Below are 27281 nucleotides of genomic sequence, written 5' to 3'. Positions count from 1 at the left end.
AAGAGCTTGACAGGGTAGATGCTGAGACATTATTTCCCCTTGTGGGAGAATCTAGGACCAGTGGGTAAAATCTCAGATTGAAGATAGAGATGAGGAGGAATTTCTTCTCTCAGGAGGGGAGTGAACCTATGGAATTCTTTACCGCAGAAGGCTGTAGAGACTGGGTCATTAAGTATATTCAAGGCTCAGATAGGCAGATTTTTAATCAGTAAGGGAATCAAGGGTTATGGGGAAAAGGCAGGAAAGTGGAGTTGAGGATTATCAGATCAGCCATGATCTCACTGAATGGTGGAGTAGACTCAATGGGCCGAATGGTCTGCTTCTGCTCCTACGTCTAATGGTCTTACTCTATGCCCCGATTAATAAAGCCCTGGATACTGTATGCTTTATTAACTGCTCTCTCCACCTGTCCTGCCACCTTCAATGATCTATGCACATGTACACCCAGGTCCCTCTGCTCCTGCACACCCTTAAAAATTGTACCCCTTACTTTACATTGCCTCTCCATGTTCTTCCTAACAAAATGCATCACCTCACACTTCTCCACATTGAACTCCAACTGCCACCTATCTGCCCACTCAACTAACTTGTCCATATCCTTTTGAAGTTCTACACGGTCCTCCTCAGTTTACAATGCTTCCAAGTTTGGTATCATCCATGAACTCTGAAATTGTCCTCTGCGCACCAATATCTAGATCATTAATATATATTTCCTTGAGGGGTTCCTTAAAACCTCTTTGACCAAGCTTTTGGTCAGCTTGCTTTAACATTGGCTTTTGTAGGTCAGTGTCTAATTTTGTTTGATAACCCTCCTTGAGACATTTTCCCATGCCAAAGGCACTATATAAAGACAAGTCACTGTCGTTAAGACTGTGAAACAGATATTAAACGCTAATTGTATTTAATACAGAAATATTGTGGATTATACAGGAGACTGGGTCTCAATTACAGCCACACCTCAGACATTCAAATACCTGACGCACACCCTAACCCCCTCAACACCCTTACACCCGGCCTACAAGACCCCCTCTGTCTCTCGCCATCCCCCCCACCCCCCCCACTCACCACACATGTCTGGGCTCCGCCAGCCGGTAGAAACGACTGAGGAAGGACAATGATGTGATCAGCAGAAGGAGTCCGTGAGCCCCGGGGCCATGCTCCCTGAGTCCCACGGATTTGCAGCCCGGGGCCTCGGCTGCCAGTTGCTGGTCCCGCCTGAGCCCCGAGCACCGGCACTGGCTCCGACTCCACTCAGCCACTCCCGCAGACATTCCCAGGCCTCAGCGTCTCCGAGCCAGCACAGGCCTCATCTCCCAGGGCAACCGCATCCTTTTCCAGAAAGCGAGGCCTGCCGGCACAATGGGCCCAACCAATGAGTAGCAAGCAATGCGCTGTCCAACCAATCAGCTGCGCGGGATTCACCAATGAGGAGAAGGCGACACACAACCCAACCAATCGGCAGCAGGCACCGCACAGCCCAACCAATCAGTAGTGGGAAGTGCACGATCCGACCAATCAACAGCACACAACGTGCGATCCACCCAATCATTAGGAAGCAGAGCACAATTGCACCAATCATCAGCAGGCAGGTATCCACCTATCACTGGCCTCGTATCCACTTCACCTGTTTCCCCCCCCCCCCCCAACAGTAATATTTCACCATATTTTTCCTTCAGTTCTGATGAAGAGTCATGTGGACTTGAAACGTTAACTTTGTCTTTCTCCCCACAGATGCTGTCAGACTTGCACGTTTTGTTTTTGTGTGAGCAGTTAGTGTGCGGTTTGGGATTGAAAGCCGGACTGTCACTGAGAACCACAGGAGGATAAGCGGTGGAGAAAGGGGGATGGAGTTTCAGTCCCCGTGCTACCCCACCCAGGTCGTGACTTGCAGTTGTGTTGCTAACTGTGATTAAATGTATAGACTCTCAGCACATGACTTGCCCCACATGGCAGCCACTTGTTGGCCAATGCATCCGTCCTTACATTGGGCACGAGTAGGCCATGTGGTCCTTCAAGTCTGCTCCAGCGTTCAATGGGATCATGGCTGATCTGATTGTAATCTCCACCTACCCCCAATAACCTTTCAGCTCCTTGTTAATAAAGAATTTATTCAGCTCTGCCTCAAAAAATATTCGAAGACTCTGCTTCCGCTGCCTTTTGACGAAGAGAGTTCCAAAGACTCAACCCTTTGAGAGAAAAAAATTCTCTCCATCTCTATCTTAAACGGGTGACCCCTTATTTTTAAACAATGACCCCAAGTTCTAGATTCTCCCACAATAGGAAACATCCTCTCCATATTCACCCTGTCAAGACCCTCAGGATCTTAACGTTTTCGATCAAGTCACCTCTTATTCTTCTAAATTCTAGTGGATACAAGCCTAACCTGTCCAACCTTTCCCCATAAGACAATCTGCACATCCCTGGTATTAGTATAGTAAACCTTCTCTGTACTGCCTTTAATGCATTTGCATCCATCCTTAAGTAAGGAGACCAATACTGTACACATTACACCAGATGTGGTCTCACTAGTAACCTGGACAACTCCTCAGCTTTCCTAATTACTTGAGGTCCCTGCATTCTTGCTTTTGTGATTCACGCACTAGGACACCCATATTCCTCTGAATCTCAGAGCTCTGCAACCATTTAGATAATATACTTTTTTATTCTTCCTGCCAAAATGGATAATTTCACATTTGTCCACATTGTACTCCATTTGCCAGATCTTTTCCCACTCATTTAACCTATCTATGTCCCTTTCTAGCCTCCTTATGTCCTCTTCACAACTTACTATCCTTCCTGGCAACCATAGCTCCAACTTTATTATGCACTACCTTCCATAAGACCATAAGACTATTAGAGCAGAAACTAGGCCATTCGGCCCATCGAGTCTACTCTGCCATTCTATCATGGCTGATAAGTTTCTCAACCAAGTTTTTTCCGACACCAATTGGAAAGCAAAAAGACTCATTACCCCATTGGATGATGATTGACTGTCAGCCAAACAGCCTTTTTTCACTTTTTAATGTTTTTATATCTAGGTAAAGAGAAATGTTCAAAGAAAATGACAAAAAAAATCTTATTTAATGTCCTGATGATTTTTCTCCAGGGTTGTAGACAGCAGTATCCTGGAGATTGATCTTCAATTCCTGGAGATTCCAGGCCAAAACTGAGGGGCTGGGCAGTAGCCAGAGCTAATTCCAGAGCTTTACTACCTCCTGGGTGTAAAAAAAACTCAACACTCCTCCAATTCTCTCACCAATTAATTTCAATCTATTTTCCCTGGTTACTACCCTGAAATATGCCTACACATCTGCTCTTCTATTTCTCTCTGACTGTTTGGGGGCCTATAGCACATTCCCAGCAATGTTGTTTCTTCTTTTTTGTTTTGTACACATATGGCTTCATTTGAGGAGCCTTCTAAGGTGTCATCCCTCCTTACTGCTGTAATTGATTCCTTAATCAATACTTCGATACCCCCTCCTCTTTTACCTCCTTCCCTGACTCGTCTGAAGACCCTATATCCTGGAATATTGAGCTGCCAATCTTGCCCCTCTTTCAACCATGTCTCTGTGACAGCAATGACATCATACTTCCATAATTTGTGCCCTCAACTCATCTGCCTTATTTGTCAGACCCCTTTAATCAATTACAGCAGTAAGGAGGGATGACATCTTAGAAGGCTCCTCAAATTAAGCCATATGGGTAGAACTTAAAAACAAAAAAGGAGCAATAACATTGCTGCGAGTGTACTTTCGGCTCCTAAACAGTCAGAGAGAAATAGAAGAGCAGATATGTATGCAAATTTCAGAGAGATGTAAAAATAATAGTGTAGTAATAGTGGCGGATTTCAACTTCCCCAACATTAACTGGGTTAGTCATAGTGTGATAGGTTTAGAGGGAGCGGAATTCTTAAAATGCATCCAGGAGAGCTTTTTAAGCCAGTATATAGAGGGTCCTGCAAGAAAGTACTGGACTTAATTTTTGGGAATGAAGCCGGGCAAGTGGTAGAGGTATCAGTGGGGGAGCATTTTGCAGATAGTGATCATAACTCCGTTAGATTCAAGGTTGTTATGGAAAAGAACAAGGATGGGCCAGAAATCAGAGTTCTAAATTGGGGAAGGCCGATTTTAATAAAATCAGATATGATTTGGCAAGAGTGGATTGGGAGCAGCTACTTTTAGGTAAATCTGCTTCAGAGCAGTGGGACTCATTCAAGAAGGAAATAGGGAGAGTACAGGGCCAACATATTCCAATAAAGATAGAGGGTGGGACCAACAAACCCAGGGAACCTTGGATGTTGAGAGATATACAGGATTGGATAAAGAGAAAAAGAGAGGCTTATGGCAGATACCGAGGGCTCAAAACAGCGGAAGCCCTGGAGGAGAATAGAATGTGTAGGGGGGAACTTAAAAAGGAAATTAGGAGAGCAAAAAGGGGCATGAAAAAACATTGGCAGGTAAAATAAAGGAAAATCCGAAGTTGTTTTACAAGTGCATTAAGATTAAGAGAATAACTAGGGAAAGAGCAGGGCCCATTAAGGACCATAGTGGTAATTTGTGTGTGAAGCCGCAAGACGTAGGTAGGGTTCTAAATGAATACTTTGTGTCAGTGTTCACAAGTGAGAGGGATGACGTGGGTATGGAAATCAGGCAGAAGGACTATGATATAATTAAAGAAATTAGCATAGAAAGAGAGGAGGTTCTAAGTTGTCTGGCAGGCTTAAAAGTAGATAAATCTCCAGGCCCAGATGAAATGTAATAGAGGAGCTGAATAGTATTTAAATACAGAAAGACTGCAGAAAGCTGCAGCACAGAGGGATTTGGGGGTCCTCGTGCATGAATCCCAAAAAACTAGCATACAAGTTCAGCAGGTAATAGGGAAGGCAAATGGAATGTTGGCCTTTATTTCAAAGGGAATGAAGTATAAAAATAGGGAAGTCTTGCTAAAACTATGCAAGGCACTAATTAGACCACACCTAGAATACTGTGAACAGTTTTGGTCCCCTTATCTAAGGAAAGATATACTGGCATTGGAGGCGATCCAGAGAAGGTTCACTAGGTTGATCCCAGGTATGGGGGATTTTTTTATGAGGAGCGGTTGAATAGGTTGGGCCTCATTAGAGTTTAGAAGAATGAGAGGTGACCTTATTGAAACATATAAGTTTCTTAGGACGCTTGACAGGGTAGATGCTGAGAGGTTGTTCAAGGGTGAAATAGACAGATTTTTAATCAGTAGGGAATCAAGGGTTATGGGAAAAAGGCAGAAAAGTGGAGTTGAGAATTATCAAATCAACCATGATGTCGTTGAATGATAGAGCAGACTCAATGGGCCAAATGGCCTACTTTTGCTTCTACGTCTTATGGTCTCCTTAGACAGCACCTTCCAAACCCATGACCGCTACCATCTAGAAGGACAATCTAGCAGATAGATGGGAACATCAGCACCTGGAAGTTCCCCTCCAAGCCACTCACCATCCTGACTTGGAGATATATTGCTGTTCCTTCACTGTCGCTGGGTCAAAATCCTGGAACTCCCTCCCTAACTGCACTGTGGGTGTACCTACACCACAGGGACGGCACCACCTGCTCAAAGGCTATTAGGAGATGGGCAATAAATGCTGGCCTAGTCAGCAAAGCCAACATCCCACGAATGAATACAAAGAAAATCAGAGGAACTCCTTGTGGGTCTGCTCCTGGCAGAATTCCCGGCCCCTGACCTGCTCTTGTAGCCAGTCTATTTATATGGCCAGTCCAGTTCAGTTTCTGGTCAATGTTAACCCCCGGGATGTTGATGGTGGGGGATTCAGCAATGGTAAGGCCATTAAATGTGAAGGGACGATGGTTAGATTCTCTCTTGTTGGAGACGGTTATTGTCCGGCACCTGTGTGGCACGAACGTTACTTGCCACTTATCAGGCCGAGCTTTGATATTTTCCAGGTCTGCCTGCCACCCCCCCACCCCCCCGCCCCCACTCTGCACGGGGTGGCCAAAGATCAGGAGTGTGGGGCTGAAGTGTAACTAAAACTTGATAAGCAGCCGCTTCAAAAAGTGGAACAGGGCCTGCAACCTGTATAAACATGGAACATGGACTCCTCAAGGCCGCAGAAAATACAGGCGGCCTGAGAGTCCATGAACCATCTTAACTTTCTATTGCACAGGACTTCTGCATGCAACACCCTCCATGCCAAATCCCCGATGGTAAAGGGGATGACTCCTGTGTAGAGAGCCTTCCACTGGGGCTCCCGCCACCTCCGGACAGCAGGTCGGAACACCACAATATGTTCGGATGGTTGATGAGATTGAGGAAGTGAGGGACTGCAGCAGCAGCCCAGGCAGGAAACCCCTCAATGCAGAATGGAAAGGCATGGAGGGAATTTCCGCAAGACACCTCAAATTGCTGCAGGATTTCTTTCTAGCCTCTGACCTGTTCTTGTAGTCACAGTGTCTATATGGCTAGTTCAGTTCCATTTCAGTGTCCCGAGGGTAGTTTTGGGACACAGGGCCAATGTGAAATTCCGCCCAAACAGGGGCCAGTTCAGATGGGAGTCCACTGCATGCTTAAGCTGCCTCAGCCCCTCGAGTGCTGTCGTGGACGAGCATCATGCTTTTAAGACTGCGGATGGCTTCAGCCGCGAGCTGGACATCAACAGATTTGCAATGGGCGGGTTGGGGCCTGTGGATATATGTGCATAAATCACTAAAGGTGGCAGTGCAGGTTAAGAAATGGATGAAGAAAATATTTTGGACCCTGGGCTTTATAAATAGACTTTAAAAGGAAGGAAGTTATAGTGAACATTTGTAAAACACTTTGTTTTGTCCTCAACTGGTGTATTGTGTCCAATTTTGGCACTGCACTTTAGAAAGGATACAAATGGTTACAGGGATGAGAGACTTCAGTTACACTAATAGGGTGAAGAAGTTGGGAACAAAAATAAAAATAAAAACACCTGGAAAAACTCAGCAGGTCTGGCAGCATCTGCAGAGAGGAACATGGTTAACGTTTCGAGTCTGTATGACTCTTCAGCAAAACTAAGTAAAAATAGAAGAGAGGTGAAATATAAGCTGGTTTAAGGGGGGTGGGACAGGTAGAGCTGGATAGAGGGCCAGTGATAGGTGGAGATAACCAAAAGATGTCACAGACAAAAGGACAAAGAGGTGTTGAAGGTGGTGGTATTATCTAAGGAATGCGCTAATTAAGGGTAGAAAGCAGGACGAGCAAGGTACAGATAGACCTAGTGGGGGTGGGGTGGGGGAATGGATCGAAATAGGCTAAAAGGCAGAGATAAAACAATGGATGGAAATACATTGAAAAATAATGGAAACAGGTGGGAAAAGAAAAATCTATATAAATTATTGGGAAAAAAAAGGGGGGGATTGGAAAGGGGTTGGGGATGGAGGAGAGAGTTCATGATCTAAAATTGTTGAACTCAATATTCAGTCCGGAAGGCTGTAAAGTGCCTAGTCAGAAGATGAGGTGCTGTTCCTCCAGTTTGTGTTGAACTTCACTGGAACAATGCAGCAGGCCAAGGATGGACATGTGGGCATGAGAGCAGGGCGGAGTGTTGAAATGGCAAATGACAGGGAGGTCTGGGTAATGCTTGCAGACAGACCGAAGGTGTTCTGCAAAGTGGTCACTCAGTCTGCGTTTGGTCTCTCCAATGTGGAGGAAACCGCATTGGGAGCAACGAATGCAGTAGACTAAATTGAGGGAAGTGCAAGTGAAATGCTGAATCAGTCATTCAGTGCATTGCAGTCAGGTGAACGGCAAGGGCTAGGGCTAAGGGTTAGGGAAGGGGAAAGAGAGCACTAGATTGCAACATCAGGCATTTACAGAGAAAAATCTTTCATCCTTTTTTATGCCGTCCAATTTGCACGAAGAAATCACTCATTTTGTAGGAAAATTGAGCCCGGATCCAGGAGTTTTTAATAGTTCCAAGATTTTTGTTTTTCAAAAATAAGTAGACGTTTGGGTAACTTAATTCGGTCTCGTGTGTGAATATATATATATTTCACTTGAAAGGATTGTGTGGGTCCTTAGACAGTGAGGAGAGGGGAAGTAAAGGGGCAGGTGTTGCACCTTCTGCGGTTGCATGGGAAGGTGCCGTGGGAGGGGGTTGAGGTGTAGGGGGTGATGGAGGAGTGGACCAGGGTGTCCCAGAGGGAACGATCTCTGCAGAATGCTGCCAGGGGGAATGAATGGAAGGTGGTGGCATCATGCTGGAGTTGGGGGAAATGGCGGAGGATGATCCTTTGAATGCGGAGGCTGGTGGGGTGATAAGTGAGGACAAGGAGGACCCTATCATGTTTCTGGGAGGGAGAGGAAGGTGTGAGGGCGAATGCGTGGGAGGTGGGCCCTGTCAACCACCACACCTGCTGAGTTTTTCCAGGTATTTTTATTTTAGTTTTGGATTTCCAGCATTCCTAGTTTTTTGCTTTTATTTTATTGAAGAAGTTGGGGTTGTTTTCTTTCGAGAAAAGAGGTTGATAGGAGCTTTGATCGAGCTATTCAAAATCATGAGGGGTCTAGACAGAGTAGATAGAGAAAAATTGTCCCCATTGGGAGAAAGATCCAGAATCAGAGGACATAGATATAAGGTGTTTGGTAAAAAACCAACAGAAACATGAGGAAAACCTTTTTCATACAGCGAGTGGTTAGGAACTGGGATGCACAGCCTGAGCGTGTGGTGGAGGCAGATCCAATCGTGGCTTTCGAAAGAGAATTGGATAGCATCTGAAGAGAGAAAAAATCCAGGGCTACAGGGAAGGGATGGGAACACAAGCTAAATTGCTCTTGCAGAGAGCCAGAATGGACTTGATGGGTCAGATCACCTCCATCTGTCTGTAATGATTCCATGATTGTATTAAGTTGCACTGTCACATCACTGGATACCCTGCATTTTGATGCTTGTCTGTCATTCATACTGGATTCCCCTTTGATTTAAACTGCACTGTATCTGTAAACGGGTTCACTTGGACTTAAAGCTACACTGTCACTGATTTAAAGTTGAACTGACACTGTCACTGGATCTCCCGGATTTAAGGCTGTATTGTCACCGGATCTCCAGGATTTAAGGCTGTATTGTCACTGGATCTCCTGTGATTTAAAGCTGTATTGTCACTGGATCTCCTGTGATTTAAAGCTGTATTGTCACTGGATCTCCTGTGATTTAAGGCTGTATTGTCACTGGATCTCCTGTGATTTAAAGCTGTATTGTCACTGGATCTCCTGTGATTTAAAGCTGTATTGTCATTGGATCTCCTGTGATTTAAGGCTATATTGTCACTGGATCTCCTGTGATTTAATGCTGTATTTTCACTTGATCTCCTGTGATTTAAGGCTATATTGTCACTGGATCTCCTGTGATTTAATGCTGTATTTTCACTTGATCTCTTGTGATTTAAGGCTCCACTGTGACAGAATCCCCGAGCATTTAAAGCTGGGTTACTGGGTTACCTAGGATTTATAGCTGGAGTGTCACCATCACTAGTTTTAAAGCTCAACTCTCACTATCAATGGATCCCCTAAGATTTAAAATGGGATCATAATTGTCAATAGATTCCCTGGGATTTAATGGTGGACTGTCACTATCATTAAATCCAAAGGATTTAATGCCTCTCTGCGCCTGCTCCAAATCCTTAACATCCTTCCGATTGGACACAATATTCCAGCTGAGGTCTAACTAGCTTTTTGTAAACACTTAGTGTGGCATCCTTGCTTTTACACTGTGCCCTCATTAATAAAATTTGTATTAAATGACCCTATTTACAAACAACAACAATTTAATAACAACAAAATTAAGCATTCATGGAAGCATTATAAATCAAATTATGATGCTGAGTCATATAAGGCGATACTAGCTCAGGTGACCAAAAATGTCAAAGCGGTTAAGTATGTAGTCTCAGGGTCTGGCATAGAAAGATACTGCCCACAGTGTGATGTAAATGAACACATGGCCTGAGTCAAGAGGACAGTGTGGAGTGGTTAAAATCGCTCAAGAATTAGAGGAATTGAGATATCTCGGAGGTTGTGGGGCTGAAGGAGATCACAGAGATAGGGAGGGGGTGAGGACATGTAGGGACTTGAAAGCAAGGATGAGAGTTTTAAAGTTAAGGTGTTGATTGACCAGGAGTCAATGTAGGTTAGCAAGCACGGGAGTGATAAGGGAGCAGGACTTAGTGTGGGTAAAGACATGGGCAGCAGAGTTTTGGATGACCTTAAGTTTAAAGTCCAGTATCTCACAAAATCATAGAATAGTAACAACGCTGAAGGAGGCCATTTGACCCATTGTGTCCACGCTGGGTCTCTGCGAGAGCTCCTCACCTAGTTCCATTCCTCCACCTTATCCCCATAGCCCTGCAAATTTATTCTTTTCAGATAATTATCCAATTCTCTTTTGGGAGCTGCCACAGAATCTGTCTCCAACACATTGTCAGGCTGTGCACTCCAGCTCCTAAGAAGCCTCCTTAATCCCCTAACAACTTGCCCACTTTCCCTTGTCCAAAGCCCTCCCCCACAGACCTCCCCTTTTCCAGGCGCCGTTCCACGCAGGTCCCGCCCTCATACAGGCCCCGCCCCTCCCCCGGGCGTCGTCCCACAGGCCCCGCCCCCAAATCGGCCCCGCCTCTCCCCGCGATTCGTTCCATAGGCCCCGCCCCCAGACTGGCCCCGCCCCCTAGTAACCCCCCCCCCCCCCCCCCCCCCCCCGCGCCTGGAGACCACGTGATAGACGGGTGGTGGCCGCGGAGTGCAGCAGCTGGAGGAGTCCGTTGGGTGAGGTCGTTTCCAGGGCCTGGGAGAATGGGAGATGCCGAGGCTCAGGCTTATTAATATTTAGACGGCCCGGGTACCAGTGAAGCCCCATTTCACAGCGCTTAAGAGTCTGTCTGGCCTTTTGGGCCTGTTCCCATAATCCCGCCCCGGCCCTCAGTTACTCTGCCGGACTGCGGCTGTTCCCGCCCCCGGAGAAAGGGCTGGGGTCGCAGCCCATGAAAGGCAGCCGGAGCTCTGCACTTTGGTCTGGGCACCTCTCGGTCGGGTCCGGGCCTGCTGCGATCTAGGCTTTTTAAAAATTGTTCATGTGGGCTTCACTGGCTGGGCCAGTGTTTATTGCCCGTCCCTAATTGCCCCTTGAGCAGGTGGGGGTGAGCTGCCTTCTTGAACCGCTGCAGTCCGTGTGGTGTAGGTACACCCACAGTGCGGTTTTGACCCAGCGACAGTGAAGGAACGGCCGATATATTTCCAAGTCAGGATGGTGAGTGACTTGGAGGGGAACTTCCAGGTGGTGGTGTTCCCCATGTGTCTGCTGCCCTTGTCCTTCTAGATGGTTGTGGGTTTGGAAGTTGTTGAAGTGCAAATTGTAGATGGTATGCACTGCTACTGTGTGTCGGTGGTGGAGGGAGTGACTGTTGAAGGCCGTGGAAGGAGCACATTCAAGTGGGCTTCTTTGTCCTGGATGGGTGAGCTTCTTGTGTGTTGTTGGAGCTGCAATAAGGGGAGGTGATTTTCTGTAGTGGTATTGCCGTAGCCTAGTAATCCAGAGACCCCAGGGTGATGCTTAGGGGACCCCGGTTCGAATCCCGCCACAGCAGATGGTGGAATTTGAATTCAATAAAAATCTGGAATTAAAGGTCTAATGATGACCATGATATCGTTGTCGATTGTTGTAAAAACCCATTTGGTTCACTAATGCCCTTTAGGTAAGGAAATCTGCTGTCCTTACCTGGTCTGGCCTGCATGTGACTCCAGACCCACAGAAATGTGGTTGACTCTTAAATGCCATCTGAAATGGCCTAGCAAGCCACTCAGTTATATCAAACTGCTACAAAAAAGTCTCAAAAAAGGAATGAAACTGGATGGACCACCCAGCATCGACCTAGGCACTGGAAACAATGTCAAACCCAGCCCTGTTGACCCTGCAAAGTCCTCCTTATAACATCTGGGGGCTAGTGCCAAAATTGGGAGAGCTGACTCACAGACTAATCAAGCAACAGCCTGACATAGTCATGTTCATGGAATCATACCTTACAGATAATGTCCCGGACATTACCATCATGTCCTGTCCCAATGGCAGGACAGGCTCAGCAGAGGTGGCGGCACAGTGGTATACAATTGGGAGGGAGTTGCCCTGCAAGTCCTCAACATTGATTCCGGACACTATGAAGTTTCCTGGCATCAGGTCAGACATGGTCAAGGAAATCTCCTGCTGATTACCACATATCACCCTCCCTCAGCCAGTGAATCAGTGCTCCTCCATGTTGAACACCACTTAGAGGAAGCACTGAGGGTGGCAAGAGCGCAGAATGTACTCTGGGTGGGGGACTTCAATGTTCATCACCAAGAGTGGCTCGGCATAACACCACTACTGACCGAGCTGACTGAGTCCTAAAGAACTTGGCTGCTAGACTAGGTCTGCGGCAGGTGGTGTGAGGGAACCAATAAGAGGGATAAAAACAAAGGACTGCAGATGCTGGAAATCTGAAACAAAAACAGAAAATGAAGCTGTGGAGAGAAAAATAGAGTTAACTTTTCGAGTCCATTTGACTCTTTAGAAGAGGGAATGAAGCAGCTGGGAGTATGTTCTTAGCCCTTCCCTCTGAAGAAGAGGGAAAACCAAACCTGACCTCATCCTCACCAACCTCCCAGTCACAGATGCATCTGTCCATGACAGTATCGGTAGGAGTGACCACCGCACAGTCCTTGTGGAGATGAAGTCCAGCCTTCACATTGACGAAACGCTCCATCATGTTGTGCGGCACTACCACTGGGCTAAATGGGATAGATTTCAAACAGATCTAACAACTCAAGACTGGGCATCCATGAGGCGCTGTGGGCCATCAGCAGCAGCAGAATTGTACTCGGACACAATCTGTAATCTCGTGGCCTGGCATATCCCCCACCATCAACTGTTACCATCAAACCAGGGGATCAACCCTGGTTCAATGAAGAGTGCAGGAGGGCATGCCAGGAGCAGCATCAGGCATACCTAAAAATGAGGTGTCAACCTGGTGAAGCTATAACACATGTGCTTGGCATGCTAGTAATCCCGAAGCAGCAAGTGATATAGTTAGGTAATCCCACAACCAAAGGATCAGATCTAAGCTCTGCAGTCCTACCACATCCAGTCGTGAATGGTGGTGGGCAACTAAACAACTCACTGGAGGAGGAGGCTCCACAAATATCCCCATCCTCAATGATGGGGGAGCCCAGCACATCAGTGCAAAAGATAAAGTTGAAACATTTGCGACAATCTTCAGCCAGAAGTGCCGAGTGGATGATCCATCTCGGCCTCCTCCGGAGGTCCCCAGCATCACAGATGCCAGTCTTCAGCCAATTCAATTCAATTCACTCCACGTGATATCAAGAAACGGCTCAAGGCATTGATAGTGCAAAGGCTATGGGCCCTGACAATATTCTGGCAACAGTACTGAAGACTTGTGCTCCAGAACTTGCCGCAGCCCTATACAAGCTGTTCCATTACAGCTACACCACTGGCATCTACCGGCTATATGTAAAATTACACAAAAAGCAGGACAAATCCAACAGCGCTATCGAGCGACACTTGCTTAGCAATAACATGTCCACTGATGCCTAGTCTGTGTTCTGCCAGGTCCACTCAGCTCCTGATCTCATTACAACCGTGGTTCAGATATGGACAAAAGAGCTAAACTCCCTAGGTGAGAGTGACTGCCCTTGACATCAGACATCAGTGGGAATCAGGAATCATACCTAGCACAAAGGAAGATTGCTGTGGTTGTTGGAGGTCAGTCTTCACAGCTCCAGGACATCACTGCAGTAGTTCCTCAGGGTAGTGTCCTCGGCCTAACCTTCAGCTGCTTCATCAATGACCTTCCTTTTATCATAAGTTCAGAAGTGGGGATGTTTGCTGATGATTGCACAATGTTCACCATTTACGACTCCTCTGATGCTGAAGCAGTCCATGTCCAAATGCAGCAAGACCTGGACAATATCCAGGCTTGGGCTGATAAGTGGCAAGTAACGTTTGTGCCACACAAATACTAGGGAATGACCATCTCCAACAAGAGAGAATCCAACCATCATCCCATGACATTCAATGGCATCACCATCACTGAATCCCACATTATAAACATCCTGGGGGTTACTATTGACCAGGAACTGAACTGAACAACCAGCCATGTAAGTGCTGTGGCTACAAGAGTAGGTCAGAGACTAGAAACCCTGCAGTGCGTAACTCACCTCTTGACTCCCCAAAGCCTGTCCACGATCTACAAGGCATAAGTCAGGAGTGTGATGGAATACTCCACTTTCCTGGATGAGTGCAGCTCCCACAACACTCAAGAAGCTTGACACCATCGAGGACAAAGCAGCCAGCTTGATTGGCACCCCATCCACAAACGTTCACTCCCTCCACCACTGACACACACTGGCAACAGTATGTACCATCACATGATGCAGTGCAGGAATTCACCAAGCCTCCTTAGACAGCATCTTCCAAACCCATGGCCACTGCCATCTAGAAGGACAAGGGCAGCAGATAGATGGTAACGCCACCACCTGGAAGTTCCCCTCCAAGCCACCCACCATCCTGACTTGGAAATATATTGCCATTCCTTCAATGTCACTGGCTGGAAATCTTGGCACTCCCTTCTGAACAACACTGTGGATGTACCTACACCACATTGACTGCAGCAGTTCAAGAAGGCAGCTCACCACCGCCTTCTCAATGGTAACTAGGGATGGGCAATAAATGTTGGCCCAGCCAGCGAAACCTACACCCTGTGAATGAATAATAAAAAAACTAGCCTAGGTAAGTGGAGAGTATTCCATCACATTCCTGACTTGTGCATTGAAAATAGTGGACAGGTTTTAGGGAGTCAGGAGATAAACCTGGTCCTGCCAGTCAACTGAAGTCTTACTATAGTTGTACAGGGTTTTGGTGAGACACATATGGAAGACCGTGTGCAATTTTGGTCTCCATATTTAAGAAAGGATATATTAGCATTGGAGGCAGTACAGCGAATGTTCGCTAGATTGGTCCCAGGGGGTTGTCCTCTGATGAGAGGTTGAGTACGTAGAGTCTATATTGTCAGAAGTTTAGAAGAATTAAATGTGATCATATTGAAACTTACAAAATTCTGAGGGGGCTCAATTGGATGGATGCTGAGGGATTCTTTCCACTGGCTGGGGAATCTAAAACACGGGCACAGTCTCAGGATAAGGGGCAGATCATTTAATATTGAGAACAAGAGAAATTACTTCACTCAAAGGGTTGTGAATCTTCTGGAATTCTCTACCCTGAGGGTTTTGGTTGCTCCATCGTTGAATACATTTAACACTGGTGTGGACAGATTTTTGGTGTCTCGGGGAATTAAGAGATATGGGGAGTGGGCAGGAAAGTGGAGTTGAAGGCCAAGATCAGCTGTGATCGTATTGAACGTTGGAGCAAGCTTGATGGACTGTAAGGTCTTATTTCTTGTGTTCTTGTCTGGGACGCAGTCCCACTGGGGTCACGGTGCCCTCCCAGCGCTTGGGGTCTGGTGCCTTCTGGCCCTGTCTGCAGTCTTTGCCTGCCAGGGTCAGGGGTCTATGTATGCAAGTGTTGGTCAGGGTTTGGGCCTTGCGGTAACTGTGGTCTGAAATGTTCTCTCCCTCTCTCTGCAGCTCCAGTTGCTAAGATGAGCCCACAGGAAGATTTTGGAAAATGCTTAGCAAATGCTGAAGGCTGGATGCAAATGATCCAGGAACGCTTACAAGCCAGTGACAATGTACAAGGACCAAAGGCAGCTTTAGAAGACAGGCTGAAAGAGACAGAGGTGAGGAGAGAAGTAGATAAGGATGGGACAGGAACGTCACTCTTTCTACAGTCATTGCCATGATGTACCAGACTGGAAGCAGTGTTGCTGTGTGTTGTGTGTTCCAGGCTAGAATCCATGTTGCTGTGTGTAGTGTGTACCACATTGGAATCAGTGTTGCTGTGTGTAGTGTGTACCACATTGGAATCAGTGTTGCTGTGTGTAGTGTGTACCATATTGGAATCAGTGTTGCTGTGTGTAGTGTGTACCATATTGGAATCAGTGTTGCTGTGTGTAGTGTGTACCAAGCAGTGGGAATCAGTGTTGCTGTCTGCAGTGTGTACCAGACTGAGATCAGTTTTGTTCTGTGCAGTGTTTAACAGCCAGTGGGAATCTGTTGCTCTCTGCAGTGTGTACCAGAGAGTGGGAATCAGTCCTGATGTGTGCATTGTGTAGCAGATTGTGATCAGCGTTGCAGTGTGTAGCAGACTGGGTCAGTGTTGCTGTGTGCAGTGTATACCAGATTGGAACTGTTGTGTGTAGTGTGTGTCAGACTGGAATGAGTGTTGCTGTGTGCAGCTTGTACTGGACTGGGATCAGTTTTGCTCTGTGCAGTGTGTGCCAGCCAATGGGAATCAGTGTTGCTGTGTGTAGTGTGTAGCAGACTGGGATCAGAGTTGCTGTTTGCATTGTGTACCAGACTGTGATCAGTGTTGCTGTGTGCAGTGTGTAGCAGACTGTGGTCACTCTTGCTGTTTGCATTGTGTACCAGGCAGTGAGAATCAGTGTTGCTGTGTGCAGAGAGTACCAGACTGCGATCAGTGTTGCTGTGCGCAGTGTACACCAGACAGTGGTATTCAGTTTTGCTGTGTGCAGTGTGTAGCAGACTGGGATCATAGTTGCTGTATGTAGTGTGTGTCAGACTGGGATCATAATTGCTGTGTGTAGTGTGTGTCTGACTGGGATCGGTGTTGCTATGTTTGTCAGACTGGGATCAGTGTTGCTGTGTGTGGTGTGTGTCAGACTGGGATCATAGTTACTGTGTGTGGTGTGTGTCAGACTGGGATCGGTGTTGCTGTGTGTAGTGTTCATCAGACTGGGATCAGTGTTGCTGTGTGTAGTGTGTGTCAGACTGGGATCAGTGTTGCTGTGTGTGGTGTGTCAGACTGGGATCAGTGTTGCTGTGTGTAGTGTGTGTCAGACTGGGATCATAGTTGCTGTGTGTAGTGTGTGTCAGACTGGGATCGGTGTTGCTATGTGCAGCTTGTACTGGACTGGGATCAGTTTTGCTCTGTGCAGTGTGTGCCAGCCAGTGGGAATCAGTGTTGCTGTGTGCAGTGTGTACCAGACTGTGATCAGTGTTGCTGTGTGTAGTGTGTAGCAGACTGGGATCAGAGTTGCTGTTTGCATTGTGTACCAGACTGTGATCAGTGTTGCTGTGTGCAGTGTGTAGCAGACTGGGATCATAGTTGCTGTGTGTAGTGTGTGTCAGACTGGGATCATAGTTGCTGTGTGTAATGTGTGTCAGACTGGGATTGGTGTTGCTGTGTGTAGTGTGCATCAGACTGGGATCAATGTTGCTGTGTGTAATGTGTGTCAGACTGGGATCACTGTTGCTGGGTGTAGTGTGCGTCAGACTGGGATCAGTGTTGTGTGTAGTGTGTGTCAGACTGGGATCAGTGTTGGTGTGTGTAGTGTGTGTCACACTGGGATCGGTGTTCCTGTGTGCAGTTTGTGTCAGACTGGGATCGGTGTTGCTGTGTGTAGTGTGTGTCACACTGGGATCGGTGTTGCTGTGTGTAGTGTGTGTCAGACTGGGATCAGTGTTGCTGTGTGCAATGTGTACCAGAGAGTGCAAATCAATCCTGATGGGTGCATTGTGAAGCAAATTGTGATCAGTGTTGCTGTGTGCAGTGTGTAGCAGACTGGGATCAGTGTTGCTGTGTGCAGTGTGTACCACCTGGGATCAGAGTTGCTGTGTGCAATGTGTTCCAGACTGGGATCAGTGTTGCTGTGTGCAGTGTGTTCCAGACTGGGATCAGTGTTGCTGTGTGCAGTGTGTTCCAGACTGGGATCAGTGTTGCTGTGTGCAGTGTGTTCCAGACTGGGATCAGTTTTGCCATGTGCAGTGTGTACCAGACTGGGATCAGTGTTGCTGTTTTCAGTGTGTACCAGACTGGGATCAGAGTTGCTGTGTGTAGTGTGTCAGACTGGGATCAGTGTTGCTGTGTTCAGTGTGTACTAGATTGGGATTATTGTTGCTGTATGCAGTGTGTGCCAGACTGGGATCAGTGTTGCTGTATGCAGTGTGTTCCAGACTGAGATCAGAGTTGCTGTGTGTAGTGTGTGTCAGACTGGGATCAGTGTTGCTGTGTTCAGTGTGTACCAGATTGGGATCAGTGTTGCCGTGTGCAGTGTGTTCCAGACCTGGATCAGTGTTGTTGTGTGCAGTGTGTACCAGACTGGGATCAGTGTTGCTGTGTTCAGTGTGTACCAGACTGGGATCAGTGTTGCTTAGTTCAGTGTGTACCAGACTGGGATCAGTGTTGCTGTGTGCAGTGTGTTCCAGATTGGGATCAGTGTGTCTGTATGCAGTGTGTACCAGATTGGGATCAGAGTTGCTGTGTGCAGTGTGTTCCAGATTGGGATCAGTGTTGCTGTGTTCAGTGTGTACCAGACTGGGATCAGTGTTGCTGTGTGCAGTGTGTTCCAGACTGGGGTCAGAGTTGCCATGTGCAGCATGTACCAGATTGGGATAAAAGCAAAAAAACTGCACATGCTGGTATTCCAAAACAAAAATAAAAATACCTGGAAAAACTCAGCAGGTCTGGCCGCATCTGCGGAGAGGAACACAGTTAACGTTTCGAGTCTGTATGACTCTTCAACTGGGTGACCGCTTTGCAGAACACCTTCAGTCTCTCCGCAAGCATGACCCAGACCTCCCTGTCGCTTGCCATCTCAACACTCCACTCTGCTCTCATGCCCACATGTCTGTCCTTGGCCTGCTGCATTGTTCCAGTGAAGCTCATCGCAAACTGGAGGAACAGCACCTCATCTTCCGACTAGGCACTTTACAGCCTTCCGGACTGAATATTGAGTTCAACAATTTTAGATCTTGAACTCCCTCCTCCATCCCCACCCTCTTTCTGATCCCCCCTTTTTATTTCCCCAATAATTTATATAGATTTTTCTTTTCGCACCTATTTCCATTATTTTTAAATGTATTTCCATCCATTGTTTTATCTCTACCTTTTAGCCTATTTTGATCCCTTCCCTTCAGCCCACCCCACCCCCACTAGGGCTATCTGTACCTTGCTTGCCAAAACAAAAACAGAATTACCTGGAAAAACGCAGCAGGCCTGACAGCGTCGGCGGAGAAGAAAAGAGTTGACGTTTCAAGCCCTCATGACCCTTCAACAGAACTGAGTGAATATTAGGAGAGGGGTGAAATATAAGCTGGTTTAAGGAAGGGGGTGGCGGGAGAGAAGTTGGGATGGGTGGTCTGGTTGTAGGGACAAGCAAGCAGTGATAGGAGCAGATAATCAAAAGATATTACAGACAAAGGAACAAAGAGGTGTTGAAGGTGGTGATATTATCTAAACAAATGTGCTAATTAAGAATGGATGGCAGGGCACTCAAGGTATAGCTGTAGTGAGGGTGGGGTGGAAAGACTAGCAGGGCATACAAGATTTAAAAATAACGGAAATAGGTGGGAAAAGAAAAATCTTTATAAATTATTGGAAAAAACAAAACGGAAAGGGGGTGGGGATGGAGGCGGGAGTTCAAGATCTAAAGTTGTTGAATTCAATATTCAGTCCGGAAGGCTATAAAGTGCCTAGTCGGAAGATGAGGTGCTGTTCCTCCAGTTTGCGTTGGGCTTCACCGGAACAATGCAGCAAGCCAAGGACAGACATATGGGCAAGAGAGCAGGGTGGAGTGTTAAAATGGCAAGCGACAGGGAGGTTTGAGTCTTTCTTGCAGACAGACCTCAGGTGTTCTGCAAAGCGGTCGCCCAGTTTGCGTTTGGTCTCTCCAATGTAGAGGAGACCGCATTGGGAGCAACGAATGCAATAGACTAAGTTGGGGGAAATGCAAGTGAAATGCTGCTTCACTTGAACGGAGTGTTTGGGCACTTGGACGGTGCGGAGAGAGAAGTGAAGGGGCAGGTGTTGCATCTTTTGTATGGGCATGAGGAGGTGCCATAGGTAGGGGTTGAGGAGTAGGGGGTGATGGAGGAGTGGACCAGGGTGTCCCAGAGGGAATGATCCCTACGAAATGCCGCCGGAGGGGTGAAGGGAAGATGTGTTTGGTGGTGGCATCATGCTGGAGTTGACGGAAATGGCAGAGGATGATCCTTTGAATGCGGAGGCTGGTGGGGTGATAAGTGAGGACAAGGAGGACCCTTTCATGTTTCAGGGAGGGAGGAGAAGGCGTGAGGACGGATGCGCGGGAGATGGGCCGGACACCGTTGAGGACCCTGTCAAAGACCGTGGGTGGAAAACCTCAGTTAAGGAAGAAGGAAGACATGTCAGAAGAACTGTTTTTGAAGCTGGCATCATCAAAACAGATGCGACGGAGGCGAAGAAACTGAGAGAACGGGATGGAGTCCTTACAGGAAGCGGGGTGTGAGGAGCTGTAGTTGAGGTAGCTGTGGGAGTCGGTAGGCTTGTAATGGATATTGGTGGACAGTCTATCACCAGAAATTGAGACAGAGAGGTCAAGGAAGGGAAGGGAAGTGTCAGAGATGGACCATGTGAAAATGATGGAGGGGTGGAGATTGGAAGCAAAATTAATAAATTTTTCCAAGTCCCAGTGAGAGCATGAAGCAGCACCGAAGTATTCATCGATGTACCGGAGAAAGAGTTGTGGGAGGGGGCCGGAGTAGGACTGGAACAAGGAATGTTCCACATACCCCATAAAGAGACAGGCCTAGCTGGGGCCCATGCGGGTACCCATAGCCACACCTTTTATTTGGAGGAAGTGAGAGGAGTTAAAGGAGAAATTGTTCAGTTTGAGAACAAGTTCAGCCAGACGGAGGAGAGTAGTGGTGGATGGGGATTGTTCAGGCCTCTGTTCGAGGAAGAAGCTAAGGGCCCTCAGACAATCCTGGTGGGGGATGGAGGTGTAGAGGGATTGGACGTCCATGGTGAAGAGGAAGTGGTTGGGGCCAGGGAACTGGAAATTGTTGATATGACGTAAGGTGTCAGAGGAATCACGGAAGTAGGTGGGAAGGGACTGGACAAGGAGAGAGAGAAGGGAGTCAAGATAACGAGAAATGAGTTCAGTGGGGCAGGAGCAGGCTGACACGATCCGTTTACCTGGACAGTTCTGTTTGTGGATTTTGGGTCGGAGGTAGAAGTGGGCCGTCCGAGGTTGGGCGACTATCAGGTTGGAAGCTGTGGGAGGAAGACTTCCAGAGGAGATGAGGTCAGTAACAGTCCTGGAAACAATGGCTTGATGTTCAGTGTTGGGGTCAAGGTCCAGGGAGAGGTAGGAGGAAGTGTCTGCGAATTGACGCTCAGCCTCGCGAGGTAGAGGTCAGTGCGCCAGACAACAACAGCACCACCTTTGTCAGCACGTTTGATGACAATGTTGGGGTTGGACTTGCGAGAACGGAGTGCAGTAAGGTCAGAGAGAGACAGATCAGAATGGGTGAGAGGAGCAGAGAAATTGAGACGACTAAAGTAACGCCGACGGTTCTCAATGAAAAGATCAAGAGAAGGTAAGAATCTAGAGGGAGGGGCCCAGGTAGAAGGAGAATATTGGAGGTGGGTAAAAGGATCCGTTGAATGGACAGAGGACTCCTGCCCAAAGAAGGGAGGACGGAGACGAAGACGGCGGAAGGAGAGTTCAGCATCGTGCCGAGCCTGAAATTCATTGAGATGAGGGCGTAAGGGTATGAAACGAAATCCTTTGCTGAGCACTGAACGTTCAGTGTTGGAGAGGGGAAGGTCAGGGGGTATAGTGAATACATGGCCGGGGCTGGGATTGGTAGATGGGGTGGCGACAGAGTGACAGGCAGGGCTGGAGGGTCCTAGATGGGTGTTGGTGTCGATGAGTTGTTGGAGCTTGCGTTCCTTAGCACTTGAGGGAAAGAGAAAAAGTTTCTTGTTGAGGCGTCGGATGAGATGAAGAATAAAATGAAACTGGGGGCACGCGCAGCTTTGAAAAAGGGTGCGGCGGTGCTGCTGGAGCGAGAGGTCGAGTGTGTTCATATGGCAGCGCATGGCACTGAGTGTGGATCTCAGGATGTGAGGCACTTTACAGCCTTCCGGACTGAATATTGAATTCAACATCTTCAGATCTTGAACTCCATCCCCACCCCCTTTCCGTTTCTCCCCCTTCCTTTTGTTTTTTCCAATAATTGATATAATTTTTTCTTTTCCCAGCTATTTCCATTATTTTTAAATCTTGTATGCCCTGTTAGTCTTTCCACCCCACCCCCTCTAGAGCTGTACCTTGAGTGCCCTGCCATCCGTTCTTAATTAGCACATTCGTTTAGATAATATCACCACCTTCAACACCTCTTTGTTCCTTTGTCTGTGACATCTTTTGATTATCTGCTCCTATCGTTGCTTGCTTGTCCCTACAACCAAACCACCCCCCTCCCCCCCCACCTTAAACCAGCTTATATTTCACCCCTCTCCTAATATTCACTCAGTTCTGTTGAAGGGTCATGAGGGTTCGAAACATCAATTCTTTTCTTCTCCGTCGATGCTGCCAGACCTGCTGAATTTTTCCAGGTAATTCTGTTTTTGTTTTGGATTTCCAGCATCTACAAGTTTTTATTTTTGTACCTTGCTTGTCCTGCTTCTACCCTTATTTAGCACATTCCTTAGATAATATCATCACCTTCAACACCTCTTTGTGCTTTTGTCTGTGACATCTTTTGGTTATCTCCACCTATCACGGGCCCTCTATCCAGTCTACCCTCCCCCCACCCTCAACTAAACCAGCTTATATTTCACCTCTTTTCTATCTTTACTTAGTTCTGTTGATCTGTCACGGACTCGAAATGTTAACTCTCCGTTCCTCTCCACAGATGCTGCTGAGTTTTTCCAGGTATTTTTATTTTTGTTTTGTGTAACAGTTTGGGATTAGTATTGCTGTGTGCAGTGTGTTCCAGACTGGGATTAGAGTTGCTATGTGCAGTGTGTTCCAGACTGGGATCTGAGTTGCTGTATGCAGTTGTTCCAGACTGGGATCAGAGTTTCTGTATGCAGTGCGTACCAGACTCGGATCAGTGTTGCTGTGTTCAGTGTGTACCAGACTGAGATCAGTGTTCCTGTGTGCAGTGTGTACAAGCCGGGGATCAGTGTTTCTGTGTGCAGTGTGTTCCAGTCTGGGATCAGTGTTGCTGTGTGCAGTGTCTAGCAGATTGGGATCAGTGTTGCTATATGCAGTGTGTTCCAGACTGGGATCAGAGTTGCTGTATGCAGTGTGTTCCAGACTGGGATAAGTGCTGCTGTGTGCAGTGTGTACCCGACAGAAATCACTGTTGCTGTGTGAAGTGTGTACCAGACTGGGGTCAGTGTTGCCGTGTACAGTGTGTACGAGACTGGTATCAGAGATGCTGTAAGCAGTGTGATCCAGACTGGGATCAGAGTTGCTCTATGCAGTGTGTTCCAGACTGGGATCAGTGTTGCTGTGTGCAGTTTGTACCAGACTGGGATCAGAGTTGCTGTATGCAGTGCTTTCCAGATTGGGAACTGAGTTGCTGTGTGCAGTTGTTCCAGATTGGGATCAGAGTTGCTGTATGCAGTGTGTACCAGACTCGGTTCAGTGTTGCTGTGTTCAGTGTGTACCAGACTGGGATCAGTGTTGCTCTGTGCAGTGTGTACCAGACAGGGATTAGTTTTGCTGTATGCATTGTATTCCAGACTGGGATCAGAGTTGCTGTATTCCGTGTGTCCCAGACTGGGATCAGTGTTGCTATATGCAGTGTGTTCCAGACTGGGATCAGAGTTGCTGTATGCAGTGTGTTCCAGACTGGGATAAGTGCTGCTGTGTGCAGTGTGTACCAGACTGGGATTAGTTTTGCTGTATACAGTGTGTTCCAGACTTGGATCAGAGTTGCTGTATGCACTGTGTTTGAGACTGGGATCAGAGTTGCTGTATGCAGTGTGTACCAGATTGGGATCAGAGTTGCTGTATGCAGTGTGTTCCAGACTGGTTCAGAGTTGCTGTATTCAGTGTGTTCCAGAGTGTGATCAGAGTTGCTGTATGTAGTGTATACCAGCCTGGGATCCGTGTTGCTGTGTGCAGTGTGTAGCAGATTGTGATGAGTGTTGCTGTGTGCAGTGTGTTCCAGACTGGGATCAGTGTTGTTGTGTGCAGTGTGTTCCAGACTGGGATCTGAGTTGCTGTATGCAGTGTGTTCCAGACTAGGATCAGAGTTGCTGTGTGCAATGTGTTCCAGACTGGTTCAGAGTTGCTGTATGCAGTGTGTACAGACTGGGATCAGTGTTGCTGTGTGCAGTGTGTAGCAATTGTGATCAGTGTTGCTGTGTGCAGTGTGTTCCAGATTCGGATCAGTGTTGCTGTGTGCAGTGTGTACCAGACTGGGATCAGTGTTGCTGTGTTCAGTGTGTACCAGACTGGGATCAGTGTTGCTGTGTTCAGTGTGTACCAGACTGGGATCAGTGATGCTGTGTGCAGTGTGTACCAGACTGGGATCAGTGTGTTGCTGTGTGCAGTGTGTACCAGACTGGGATCAGTGTAGCTGTGTGCAGTGTGTTCCAGACTGGGGTCAGTGTTGCTGTATGCAGTGTGTTCCAGACTGGGATCAGAGTTGCTTTATGCAGTGTGTTCCAGACTGGGATCTGAGTTGCTGTATGCAGTTGTTCCAGACTGGGATCAGTGTTGCTGTGTGCAGTGTGTTCCAGATGCGATCTGATTGCTGTATGCAGTGTGTTCCAGACTGGGTTCTGAGTTGCTGTATGCAGTGTGTTCTAGACTGGGATCAGTGTTGCTGTGTCCAGTGTGTACCAGACTGGGATCAGTGTTGCTGTGTGCAGTGTGTACCAGAGTGGGTTCATTGTTGCTGTGTACCCCAAGGGATCAGTGTTGCTGTAAGCAGTGTGTTCCAGACTGGGATCAGAGTTGCTATATGTAGTGTGTTCCAGACTGGGATCAGCGTTGCTGTGTGCAGTGTGTTCCAGACTGGGATCAGCGTTGCTGTGTGCAGTGTGTACCAGACTGGGATCAGTGTTGCTGTGTGCAGTGTGTACCAGACTGGGATCAGTGTTGCTGTGTGCAGTGTGTACCAGACTGGGATCTGAGTTGCTGTATGCAGTGTGTTCCAGACTGGGATCAGAGTTGCTATATGTAGTGTGTTCCAGACTGGGATCAGCGTTGCTGTGTGTAGTGTGTTCCAGACTGGGATCAGTGTTGCTGTGTGCAGTGTGTAACAGACTGGGTTTAGTATTGCTGCGAGCAGTGTGTTCCAGACAGTGGGCATCTGTCTTGTTGTGTGCGTTGTTGTAACAGACTGTGGGAATCCGTGTTGCTGTATGTAGCCTGTTCCAGACTGGGATCAGTCTTGCTGTAGCAAAAAATAAAAAATGCCTGGAAAAACTCGGCAGGTCTGGCAGCATCGGCGGAGAAGAGTACTGTGTTCAGTGTGTACCAGACAGAAATCACTGTTGCTGTGTGAAGTGTGTACCAGACTGGGATCAGTGTTGCCGTGTACAGTGTGTACGAGACTGGTATCAGAGATGCTGTAAGCAGTGTGATCCAGACTGGGATCAGAGTTGCTCTATGCAGTGTGTTCCAGACTGGGATCAGTGTTGCTGTGTGCAGTTTGTACCAGACTGGGATCAGAGTTGCTGTATGCAGTGCGTTCCAGACTGGGATCTGAGATGCTGTCTGCAGTTGTTCCAGACTGGGATCAGAGTTGCTGTATGCAGTGTGTACCAGACTCGGTTCAGTGTTGCTGTGTTCAGTGTGTACCAGACTGAGATCAGTGTTCCTGTGTGCAGTGTGTACAAGCGTGGGATCAGTGTTGCTGTGTGCAGTGTGTTCCAGACTGGGATCAGTGTTGCTGTGTGCAGTGTGTTTCAGATTGTGATCAGAGTTGCTGTATGTGGTGTACTAGACTGGCGTCAGTCACAGAATCACTGGTTATGGTGTAGAAAGAGGCCATTCGGCCCATCGTTTCTGCACTGGCTCTCTGAGCATTTTAACTTAGTGCCTCTCTCCTGCTTTTTCCTCATAATCTTGCACATTGTTTCTATTTAATGAATCATGCAATGCCCTCTTGAATGCCTTGGTCGAAGCTGCCTCCACCACAATTTCAAGCAGTGCATTCCAAACCCTGATTCCTCGCTGTGTGAAAAAGGTTTCTCTCGCCTCTCGTTTTCTTCTTTTGCAAAACTGTGCCCTCTGATTTGTGATCCAATTATGAGCAGGAACAGTTTCTTTCTATCTACTCTGTGCAGACTCCTCATGATTTTGAAATCTATCAAGTCTCCTCTTAGTCTTCTCCTCTCCAAGGAAAACATTCCCAACTTCTCTAATCTTTCCTCATAACTGAAGTGTCTCATTGATGGAACCATTCTCGTAAACATCTTCTGCACTCTCACTTTTGTGTTCACATCCTTCCTATAGTGTGGTGCCCAGAACTGTACACAATACTCCTGCTGAGGTTTAACTAGTGTCTTATGTAAGTTCATGAAAACCTCCCTGCTGTTATACTCTATGCCCTTATTAATGAAGCCTAGAAAACTGTGTGCTTTGGAAGCAGCTCTCTCTACCTGTCCTGCCACCTTTACTGACTTATGTACACATACACCCAGGTCTCTTTGCTACCTGCACACCCTTTAGAATAGTATCCTTTATTTTATACTGTCTCTCCAAGTTCTTTTACCCCAGTGCATCTTCTCACTTCTCCAGTTGAATTTCATCTGTCACCTTTCTGCCCACTTCACTAATGTGTCAATGTCCTTTTGAAGTTCCACACTGTCCTTCTCACAATTTACAATTCTCCCAAGTTTTGTGTCATCTGCAAACTTTGAAATTGTCCCCTGCACAGCACGATCTAGGTAATTTATATATATCAGGAAGGGCAAGGGTCCCATTTCCAACACCTGGAGAACTACACTGCAAACCTTCTTCCAGCCTGAAAAGTTCCCATTATCCATTACTCCCTGTTTCCTATCCCTCAGCCAATTTTGTATCCACGTTGCTACTGTCTCTTTTATTCCATGACCTATAACTTTCCTCACAAGTCTGTTGTGTGGCACTGTATTGAATGCCTTTTAGATGTCCATATATGCCACATCAATGGCCTTTCCCTCATTAATCATCTCTGTTACCTCTTCAAAGAACTCCAGCAAGTTAGTTAGATGCGATTTTCCTTTAACAAATCCACGCTGGCTCTTCCGAATCAATCCACATTTTTCCATGTGACAAATAATTTTGTCCTGGCATGATTGTCCCTGGAAGTTTCCCGAAGTTAAACTGACTGGTCTGTAATTGCAGGGCAGATCTTTACAACCTTTTTTGAACAAG

At 47.2% G+C, this 27281-nt stretch overlaps 2 protein-coding genes across 13 annotated transcripts in view; one reads left to right on the top strand and one right to left on the bottom strand.

The window, feature by feature from the left end:
• Positions 1 to 1348, bottom strand: part of pomt2 (protein-O-mannosyltransferase 2) — a 117800-nt gene extending 116452 nt beyond the window's left edge. For 3 of the 6 annotated variants that reach the window (XM_041214575.1, XM_041214581.1, XM_041214576.1), the window contains exon 1: positions 1066 to 1182. Coding sequence is in view for 3 of the 6 variants with exons in the window: in XM_041214578.1 (XP_041070512.1) it covers positions 1066 to 1271 (206 nt within the window). In the remaining 3 variants the exon portion in view is untranslated. Of the gene's footprint in view, positions 1 to 1065 lie in introns of all 6 variants that reach the window. The other 3 variants (XM_041214578.1, XM_041214579.1, XM_041214580.1) reach the window with 2 other exon arrangements.
• Positions 1349 to 10713: 9365 nt separating this feature from the next.
• Positions 10714 to 27281, top strand: part of syne3 (spectrin repeat containing, nuclear envelope family member 3) — a 103238-nt gene continuing 86670 nt past the window's right edge. For 3 of the 7 annotated variants that reach the window (XM_041214553.1, XM_041214552.1, XM_041214549.1), the window contains exons 1-2: positions 14740 to 14785; positions 15640 to 15791. In XM_041214553.1, coding sequence (XP_041070487.1) covers positions 14761 to 14785; positions 15640 to 15791 — 177 coding nt within the window. In that variant the 5' untranslated portion in view covers positions 14740 to 14760. Of the gene's footprint in view, positions 10771 to 11190; positions 11252 to 14739; positions 14786 to 15639; positions 15792 to 27281 lie in introns of those variants that run through there. The other 4 variants (XM_041214554.1, XM_041214547.1, XM_041214550.1 and 1 more) reach the window with 3 other exon arrangements.

This window comes from Carcharodon carcharias, chromosome 20 (genome assembly GCF_017639515.1).
Source record: "Carcharodon carcharias isolate sCarCar2 chromosome 20, sCarCar2.pri, whole genome shotgun sequence".
In the NCBI taxonomy this organism is placed as follows: domain Eukaryota; kingdom Metazoa; phylum Chordata; class Chondrichthyes; order Lamniformes; family Lamnidae; genus Carcharodon; species Carcharodon carcharias.
This window is presented reverse-complemented; position numbering and strand designations above follow the sequence as displayed.